Raw genomic sequence first — 10,786 nt, 5'->3', positions numbered from 1 at the left:
TTGCTATCGAAGTATATAAATTAATGTAAATATAAATTCTATATAAATTCATATAAATTAAATAAATATAAATCTCACAGGTCGGTTCCCACATTATTTGGACCTTCGGAACCGGATTATTTGGTCCTTTGAGCCCACTTTATTGGTCATCTTCGAGTCGGATGACAGATTATTTGGTCATCTTACTACCGGATGAACCAGTTAACCAGTGGATTCATTAAATATACTAGTGCAGTGTGATTTAAACAAAGCCAGTCAATGACCGTTGGCGTAGCCTCCCTCAAGCGAGCTCAGGAACCCCACAGCTCAGTCTAGCTTCATCAGCGTTTCATGGTCACCCACAGATTTGGTGGGTTCTTATCCCGTGACCGCGCTTATATTGAAGCCAGCCAAATTAGTGGCTGTGTCCTCGCAAGATTGTTCACGGATTTCGTGGTGTTAAATTTCGCGAGAGATTATCGACTAATTTTGTGGAGTTTATTTCGCGAGGTCACTAATAATATTTAATACTTCTTGATAATATTAGAAGTTTCATAGAGGTAATTAAGAGGCTATCATCAATAATTGTGTATATTATTTCTCCAAAATAGAGAATTATTTAATATATATTGCACTAGTGTTCTCAATATAATATTTACCAATTGCCAACCCAAAACAGGGTAGGATATACATTGACTAGTGTTTATAGATAACCTAGTCCCCTATTACCATTGACTAGTTGAACTATTTATTGTTCATCCTAGTCCCATTATTACCATAGTCTAGTTGTACTATATTAAACAACCTAACGCCATTATTGAATGGTGCAGACCCTATTTTGGGTGTAATTGTTACCAACTTGAGTTGAGTTGTGTATATATAATAATTTACTTATGATCATTAAACCTTTGAGTGATTAATGAGTGTCTATACCATCCTAGGGTGATATAGAAGAGCTAACCTAAGGTACTTCCAGTGACACTAGTTTATCACTCAAATCATTAGTGTGTATGATTGTATATATATGATGTGTATTAATTTTAAGTGCTAACCTCTAGTAGAGGTAAGATTATAGCCTAGTGAGTGCAGAATTTTTACCCTAGGCTACCATCAGTGCTTGTTCAGCATTATGAGCAGCCCCAGTACAAGCCTCACAAGGCTTAACCAACTAGCCAGTATGAATAATGCTGGCAATGAGAAACTGTCATACATCTAGTACTACAATTGCTGGACTTACCTCTACCTGATCAGACTGCTGACTCATTACAATCCTTCAGCATGGAGTTTGAGTCACTACTAAGAACATTCAGTCTTAAGGTTGATATAACTACTAGTGAATGGATGACCAAAGTAGTCCTTCAACGAAAATTGTCCAGCGATATACAAGATGAATTATATGCACATCAACATAACACCATCCTGACAGTACAGGACATCACTGAAGGTTTACATTCCATCATAAACAAACGACGTGCAAATGAGGAAGTTAAAGCCTCATGCAAGCCTTCAGAAATAGAAAATAATAGTCAATTAATGGGTAAAACAACTTCCCCAAATAAACATCAGTCAATTACTCTAACATCAAGTTGCAGAAAATCTGACAATGCAGCAGAATCCTCCAAGCCTACTGTTACTAGTTCACCCAAACCGGTAACTTCCAAACGTGCAGTAGGCTGGGGGACATGTATGTTCTGCAAAAAGAAAAATTCAACATACTGTTGTGCTAATTATCCAACCAGAGACACTCGTATTGAGCGACTCCAGGAATTAGCGAGATGTGCAAGGTGTCTCAAGTCACACAACATAGACTATTGTGATACCCAATTCAACACCTGCAACAGGTGTAGAAGAGGTAAGCACCATGCAGCACTGTGCAAACATACGAAATTAACGTATTCAAGACCCAAGGTGGAAGATAGCAATCCCACCACTGTACAGTACTGCAAGGTGCAACAAACAAAGAGTGTCCAATCGGCAAGGTCTAAAGGTAATACGACTTTGCCTACTGCCAAAATTACCATCTTGAATAAGAGGGCCAAGGTCCCATACCCGTGGGTTGTTTGACCAAGGGTCCCAGAGAACATATGTCACTAAAAAGTTGGCAGATGAACTACAATTAAGGCCTGTAGCCCAGACGTCATTCAACATCTCAGGGTTTGTAACAGATGCAGGACCTCAAGTCTACCAGGTGGTACAACCATCAGTACGTTTAGGCAGGTACGTCTGTCGAGTACAAGCCATTGTGGTGGACAAAATACCAGTACACCTACAAGTTCAAGGTCTGAGAGCAACAGCCAAATTCCTGAGAAATAGAGGAATAAAATTGGCAGATAATATTTAGTCTGATCACCTCACCGACTTCGGTCTCCTTGTAGGGACAGACTATTGCCATCGATTCATCGGTAGCCCTACTAAATATCAGGGCAAAACCATGTTAAATTCTGCAGGAGGTAAATTACTCTCAGGCCCAGTATCAAGCCTGAGGAGACCTATGCCTGCAAATAAACAGTACCAGTAGAAATCTAAATATGTCACCTGATTATATTTCTCCAGTAGCATTATACTAAGGAGATTACAGCTGACTATAGTAACAGAGGTTGATGTTAATATCATCATTTAAAGCTGAAGATGAGTTCATGAGGCCTCAGTGGCAAATCAGTGAACAATAGCCTAAACATCTACAAGTCACTGCGACCAATGTCACTGAACCAACTGCAGTCTCAGAACCATTCTTTACTCTAATGATGGGCTATTCCATCCTCAGAATCAATTAACTAAATTAAACCCCAATAAATCTGACGACTGATTTTGATACATTTATTATTTAATCAAGATGTATTCCATGGGCCTCAGTGTATATATATCAGTGACCATTTACCTGAACAAGCTTCAAGTTATATTCATTAATATAATAAATACGTTATGACTCAGTTATTCCCTCAATAATCATAACTGGGTTATAACACCGATTTGTCCAGATTCAATAATACAAACGTCAACGTTCTGTTGTTCCATAACTACATATTGGTACTTTATTATAAGCACTCTCATATTAGAAGGATGACAGTTTTATCCTCACTTTATCTACATTTATCTCGACGTTTCTGTTTCTTCCATAAATCTCGGAGTTGTGTTAACCCTGGCGCACGAGACCAACAATGGCAGGAAGAGCGAGGTCAATAGCGTGGGCTCGTCTGGTCATCATTTCCTCCCTGGCTGTCACTTGGTGTCTGGGGAGGCTGCCTCTCCCCGCCAGTCTTGGTAAGCCAGTCACGTCTCTCCCAAGACTTGTTTATGTACAAGCACTCCATAAACATTTGTCACAATACTCTTGAAACAAGACTCGGATGTTGCAGTTTCATAAATTAAACAATCTAATGTGTTAGACAAATGTTATTATTCGGTGAATAACCTTAACTTTATATAAAAATCATATATAAAACAATTACCTAGAACGAACTGGAAATTGAGAGAATATTATATATAAACAAGAACAATTTGACCGAATTTAGTGAATTTTTACAAACTAAATTCACAAAATCGTTTGAAATTATAAAAATAAAGGAATGTTAACTATCAATAGAGCTCAGTCACACAATCATACAGTCATACAGTCACACAGTAACAAAATCACACAATCACACAAAGCTAACGAAAACCATAACAAACGCATTTCCACAGGACTACTATACAGTGAGGAAAGAGAAAGAAGAGAGAGGAGGAGGTTGTATAGCTTTGCTGATAAGAAAAGGTTGGAAATTTGAAGAGATGGTTAATCAAGGCTGTGAAGGTTTCAGTGACTACATATCAAGCACCATAGCAACTGGAGGACAGAAAATTATAGTGGTAGTCATATATAACCCCCCACCGAACGACAGAAAACCCAGACAGGAATATGATAGAAACAACTTGGCCACCATCAATATAATAGAGAGAGCAGCTTCTGTGGCTAGCAGGAACGGATCCAGACTACTAATCATAAGAGACTTCAACCGCGGGAAGATAGATTGGGAGAACAGAGACCCACCTGGAGGACCAGACACATGGAGAGCTAAGCTGCTGGACGTGACAACAAGAAACTGTCTAAGTCAACATATCAAGGGACCGACAAGAATGAGAGGAGGGGATGAACCAGCCTTGCTTGATCTGATATTTACCCTAAATGAGTCGGATATAAGGGAAGTTAAGTTGGAAGCCCCCTTGAGAATGAGTGATCATAGTGTATTGAGCTTTGAGTACCTGATTGAGCTAGAAATTATCTCCCCCCAAAAAGGAACTGGGAAACAAAGGGCTGGCCTACCGAAACTATGAAGAGATAAATACATTCCTATGGGATATACCATGGGACACAGAACTCAGAACTAAGTCCGTACAAGACATGATGGACTATATCACCCAAAAGTGTCAGGAGGCAGTAAACAGGTTTATCCCGGCCCGACAGGAAAAAACGGAGAAGCAAAAGAAGAATCATGGTTTAATTGGGTATGTATGAAAGCAAAGGGGCTGAACAAAAGGGCGAGGAGGAACTTCCGAAATAACAGAACACCAGAAAATAGAGAGAGATACCAGAGAACCAGGAACAAGAATGTTAGTGTGAGAAGAGTAGCTGAGAAAAGGTATTAAAATAATATAGCTAATAAAGCCAAGACCGAACCAAAGCTACTACACAGCCACATCAGGAGGAAAACGGCAGCGAAGGAACAGGTGATGAAACTTAGAACGGGTGAGGACAGGTACACAGAGAATGACAAAGAGGTGTGTGAGGAACTTAACAAGAGGTTCCAGGAGGTCTTTACAATAGAACAAGGAGAGATCAAGGCGCTAGGAAAGGTGGCAGCAAACCAGGCGACCTTGGAAGAGTTCGAAATAACAAGAGATGAGGTCAAGAGGCACCTATTGGAGCTGGACGTGAGAAAGGCTGTTGGGCTGGACGTGAGAAAGGCTGTTGGGCTGGACGGAATCTCAACATGGGTATTGAAAGAGTGTGTGCAGGAGCACTTTGTTTGCCACTCTCCATAGTGTACAGTAGGTCACTGGAAACTGGAGACCTATCAGAAATATGGAAGGCGGCTAATGTAGTCCCAATATACAAAAAGGAAGACAGACACGAGGCACTGAACTACAGGCCAGTGTCATTAATTAACTTGTATACCATGCAAGGTGATAGAGAAGATCGTGAGAAAAAACCTAGTAACACATCTGGAGAGAACGGACTTCGTGACAACCTATCAACATGGGTTCAGGGAGGGTAAATCTTGCCTTACAGGCTTAATAGAATTCTACGATCAGGTGACAAAGATTAAGCAAGAAAGAGAAGGATGGGCAGACTGCATTTTGTTGAACTGTCGGAAAGCCTTTAACCCACAAAAGTACCCCATAAAAGGCTGATGCATAAGCTGGAGAAACAGGCAGGAGTAACTGGTAGGGCGCTCCAGTGGATAAGGGAATACCTAAGCAATAGGAAGTAGAGAGTTACAGTGAGGGGTGAGACCTCAGATTGGTGTGAAGTCACCAGTGGAGTCCCACAGGGTTCTGTACTCGGACCTATCCTGTTTCTGATATACGTAAATGATCTCCTTGAGGGTATAGACTCATTCCTCTCAATGTTTGCTGACGATGCCAAAATTGTAAGAAGGATTAAAACAGAGGACAGCTTGAGGCTTCAAGAAGACCTGGACAAGCTGCAGGAATGGTCGAACAAATGGTTGTTAGAGTTTAACCCAAGCAAATTAACGTTTGCAAATTAAATTATCATTTGGGAGATGAAATACTTCAAGAGTCAGAGAGAGAGAAAGACCTGGGGGTTGATATCACGCCAGACCTGGCTCCTGAAGCTCATATCAAGAGGATAACATCAGCGGCATATGCCAAGTTGGCGAACAAGAACGGACTTTAGAAACCTGTGTAAGGAATCTTTGAGAACATTATATACCACCTATGTCAGACCAATCCTGGAGTATGCGGCTCCAGCATGGAGTCCATATCTAGTCAAGCATAAGACAAAACTGGAAAAGGTTCAAAGGTTTGCCACCAGACTAGTACCCGAACTGAGGGGTATGAGCTACGATGAGAGACTACGGGAATTAAACCTCACGTCACTGGGAGACAGAAGAGTTAGAGGGGACATGATCACCACATAAAAGATTCTCAGAGGAATTGATAGGGTAGATAAGGACAGACTATTTAACACAAGGAGCACACGCACTAGAGGACACAGGTGGATATTGAGTGCCCAATTTAGCCGTAGAGACGTTAGAAAGATTTTTTCAGTGTCAGAGTAGTAGACAAATGGAATGCATTAGGAAGTGATGTGGTGGAGGCTGATTCCATACACAGCTTTAAGTGTAGATATGACAGAGCCCAGTAGGCTCAGGAATCTGTATACCAGTTGATTGATAGTTGAGAGGCGGGACCAAAGAGCCAGAGCTCAGCCCCCGCTAGCACAATTAGGTGAATACAATCACAGTCACTCAATCATAGTCACACAGTTCGGACAGTTCAAAGGCAGCAGACAAGTTCGTCCCAGTCCAAAAGGAAAAAATGGAAATACAGATGAGAAACCCATGGTTTAATCAGAGTTGCAAGCTAGAAAAGCAACTAAGTAAAAGGGGGTGGAGAAACTAAAGAAACAACAGAACACTAGAGAGCAGAGGAAGATACCATAGCGCCAGCAATGAATACGTCAGGGTGAGAAGAGAGGTAGAAAGGCAATATGAAAATGACATAGCGAGCAAGGCAAAGACTCAACCCAAACTGCTGCATGGCCACATCAGTAGGAAAACAACAGTGAAGGAACAGGTAATGAAAGTGATGATAAGGGCAGAAAGATTCACTACAAACGACAAGGAAGTGTGTGAGGAACTCAGTGAGAAGTTCCAGGAGGTCTCCACCTCATAGCAAGGAAACGTTCCAGAGATAAGGGAAGGAACATCAAACCAGACACCACTAGAGGAGTTTGTGATTACCAGTGGGGAGGTGAGGAAGCATCTGGTAGATTTGGATGTGACAAAGGCTATAGGCCAGGATGGAATCTCACCATGGATTGTAAAGGAAGAAGCAGCGCTGTGCCTGCCACTCTCCATGGTTTACAAAAACTCACTGGTAACAGGTGAACTGCCAAAAATTTGGAAGACGGCCAATGTAGTCCCAATATACAAGAAAGGTGATTGGCAGGAGGCACTGAACTACAGGCGAGTGTCCCTAACTTGCATTCCATGTAAGATGATGGTGAAGAGTGTGCGAAAAAAGCTGGTCGAACCTCTGGAGCGAAAAAACTTTATAACACAACATCAGCATGGGTTCAGAGATGGCAAATAATGCCTAAAGGTTTAATTGAGTTCTATGACCAGGCAATTGTACTGCCAGAAAGCTTTTGACTCAGTGCCACATTAGAGACTAGTGCGCAAACTGAAGATGCAGGCAGGAGTGAAAGGGAAGGTACTCCACTGGGTAAGGGAGTACCTAAGCAACAAGACACAGCGAGTCACCGTGAGGGTTGAGGTCTCGGAGTGGCGGGGAGTCACCATTGGAGTCCCACAGGGATCAGTCCTTGGACCTATACTGTTTCTGGTATATGTAAATGATCTCCCAGAAGTAATTGTCTAGTTCCTCTCGATGTTTGCTGATGATGCAAAAATTATGAGGAGGATCAAGACAGAGGAAGATAGTACGAGGCTATAAGATGACCTAGACAGACTGAAGGAATGGTTTGTCAAATGGCTACTAAAGTTTAACCCAAATAAATGTAAGGTAATGAAAATAGGAAGAGGAACTAAGAGGCCAGTCACTGGATAACGGATGGGAGATGAAGTCCTTCACGAAACGGACAGAGAAAAAGATCAAGAAGTTGATATCATGCTAAACCTGTCTCCTGAAGCCCACATCAAAAGAATAACATCAGCGGCCTATGCAAGGCTGGCTAACATCAGAACTGCTTTCAGAAACCTGTGTAACAAGTCCTTCAGAACCTTGTATAGCACATATGTAAGACCAGTCCTGGAGTATACAGCCCCAGCATAGAGCCCGTACCTAGTCAAGCACATGACGAAACTGGAAAAAGTTCAGGGGTATGCAACTTGACTAATCCCAGAACTAAGAGGCATGAGTTACGAGGACAGACTGCTTGAACTGCACCTCACGTCGCTGGAATACAGAAGAGCTAGGGGAGACATGATCAAGCCATACAAAATTCTCTGGGAGATTGATTGCTAGGGTAGACGAGGCTGGAATATTTAACACGGTTGGTACACGCACAAGGGGACACAGGTGGAAGCTGAGTACCCAAATGAGCCACAGAGACATTAGAGAGAACTTTTTCATTGTCAGAGTAGTTAGTAAATGGAATGCACTAGGAAGTGATGTGGTGGAGGCTGACTCCATACACAGTTTCAAATGAAGATATGACAGAGCCCAGTGGGCGCAGGAATCTGTACACCAGTTGATTGACGGTTGAGAGGTGGGACCAAAGAGCCAAAGCTCAAACCCCCCACAAGCACAACTAGGTGAGTACAGTCATGCAGTCACAATCATTGTGGGGGGGAAACTGATTTGTGATATTTATATATTTATTAATTATAAGGGGGTACAACCTCTGCTGCAATTATAGGGACCCACAGCCTCAAAGAAGGGAACACAGCATTCAGAGAAAAACTTGTCATTTAACTCTGAATACATATGAGTGTTTGCTTCTCCTACCACCACCTTTTTTTTTTTGGTATACACTTTATTATGCAAGATTATTCAGTTACATATCTGATTTTATACAAAAAATGAACATTGAATGGACATAAGAAAAAGTTCGCTTCCTAAAGGCTGTAGATTTCTTCGAACTCCTCCGACGCCGGGCAGGAACCGAGAACGCATCTAATTGCCTGTACTTGGCTGACTTGTATCTTTCTCTGCGTGTCGCCGCGGCTCCTGTTGTGCCGGCAGAGAGGTTGATGTATGTGGTTGCCAGGGAGGATACGCAAGTAAAGACCCACACAAGGCTTACAGGGTTACAGACCCAGGTTACAGGGATCTCCGCTGGACACTAGGCAGAGGCAAGGGTTCTTTTAATGATGTCATTGATTTCGTCGTGTCTAGTGTGCCAACCACCAGATTTTATTATTTATTATTTATTTATTTATTTATTTAGATTTTATTTATTTATTAATTTATATTAACGAATATATTAATTTATTTATTAATTTATATTAACGTATATATATTAATTTATATAGTGATTTATTTCTTACAATAATTTATTTCAATAGCGAACTGTGTGATGTTTAAGTGGATTTTATTGTATGATTTTGTATGTATGATTTTATTCCCACAATCGTTTCCTACACATTCTGGGGTGTTTAGTAAATAATAGTTATATAGTCTATCAATCAAAATTATTGATTAGAACACATTCACTACATTATAAGACTACATATGTTAGTAACTACATATGATTACAACTTATTTGAATAGTTGATTATGGCCTAGACAACCAGGTATGAACACGGATGAAACACGCCAGTCGATACTCCTCTGGTGGGTGAGACTGACTTCACCACATGTTACTAGTTGCTAGGTAAGTGTCAGTTCTTATTCCCCTCCAATTTCACCTGTCAAAGTTCACACACAATAATATAGTAGTAACCTAAATATGACAGCTATATCAGGGGAAATATAGTATATTGATTGAATAAGAGTTAAATAATGTTGGGTGGCTCGCTATGTGTTCTGACTGGGATTCCAAAATCTAACTATTACTGGCCAACAATAAGCTAGAGAGAAATGGAATAAAAAAGACCTCCTCCTATAACATTATATGATGACTGTGTTGATAATGGGAGTACTTTACATCCCATAACACTACGTCCAAGGGAACTTTTGTGTGTAGCTTGAAGTGAGCTCCATGCGAGACTTATGTTAAATTTACAATGGCCACTACTGGCTCTCCGCCCACTGACGCATCAGCTGTTCCTCAGAAGTGTGTTAACAAGAAGTGGAAAGAAGGCCCACATTTAATCTGTTTTAGTACTGATAATTAAGTTGGTTCAAGGTGAAATGTTTTTATGATGTTTACAGTCCAAAGACTGATGTATTAAGAAGATTTCCCAATAATATAGCTGGTGAATTTAAAGGCAACATATGGCAATGATATGAGTTAATCTATTAGTACAATCCAGCAGCAATATTATGTGCTTATTGTATTAAATGTTTGTAAATGGTGTCGGTTTTTCTGACATACTGATGTACAAAGTATGCTTCCTCGTCTTGACCTGTTAAAAGGGCGCTAGCTGTAAAGCCAGAATCATATATATGATAGGTATTTCAGAGAAAACACTGTACATGGAACAATGAAGACCTGGCTTAATTACCTTTAGTTTGAGGCTGCCTCGTGTTCTAACCGGGACACCCTACCCAATGACATTAATGGCCACTAATGATAGATAAACGGGTTTCGGAAAGACACTTATCTTGATTTGTTGACAGCGTGTTGATAATGGTACACCTTTGGTTTCCATAACACTACGTCCAAGTAAAATTAACAGGAGCCGTATTTGCTCCCGTGAGCCTCTGGTCTAGTATAAACAATGGCTAACACTCCATACTACTGACGCTACTGGCCGACATTGTCCAGATATGATAGGAGCTTAATTTGCTCCACGCGTCTTCGAGGTGACACAACAACAGCTGCCCCTCCTTCCTCACTGATGCCTGGCCTACATTGTCCAGATGTCAAAAAGTGATAGAAGGGTCACATTTACTCTACTTTAATATTGATAATTAAGTTAATTTATATGAGATGTTTTATGATGGTAAAGTCCTA

The 10,786-nt window shown here is 40.9% G+C and overlaps 1 protein-coding gene across 1 annotated transcript in view; it reads left to right on the top strand.

Annotated features, from left to right (window-relative positions):
- Positions 1-3,116: 3,116 nt before the first annotated feature.
- LOC123752868 (uncharacterized) overlaps positions 3,117-10,786 on the top strand; it is a 71,666-nt gene continuing 63,996 nt past the window's right edge. Inside the window, exon 1 of the mRNA XM_069334968.1 lies at positions 3,117-3,240. Within this exon, the coding sequence (XP_069191069.1) occupies positions 3,138-3,240 (103 nt within the window). The 5' untranslated portion in view covers positions 3,117-3,137. The remainder of the gene's footprint in view (positions 3,241-10,786) is intronic.

Source organism: Procambarus clarkii, chromosome 32, assembly GCF_040958095.1.
Source record: "Procambarus clarkii isolate CNS0578487 chromosome 32, FALCON_Pclarkii_2.0, whole genome shotgun sequence".
Classification (NCBI taxonomy): domain Eukaryota; kingdom Metazoa; phylum Arthropoda; class Malacostraca; order Decapoda; family Cambaridae; genus Procambarus; species Procambarus clarkii.
This window is presented reverse-complemented; position numbering and strand designations above follow the sequence as displayed.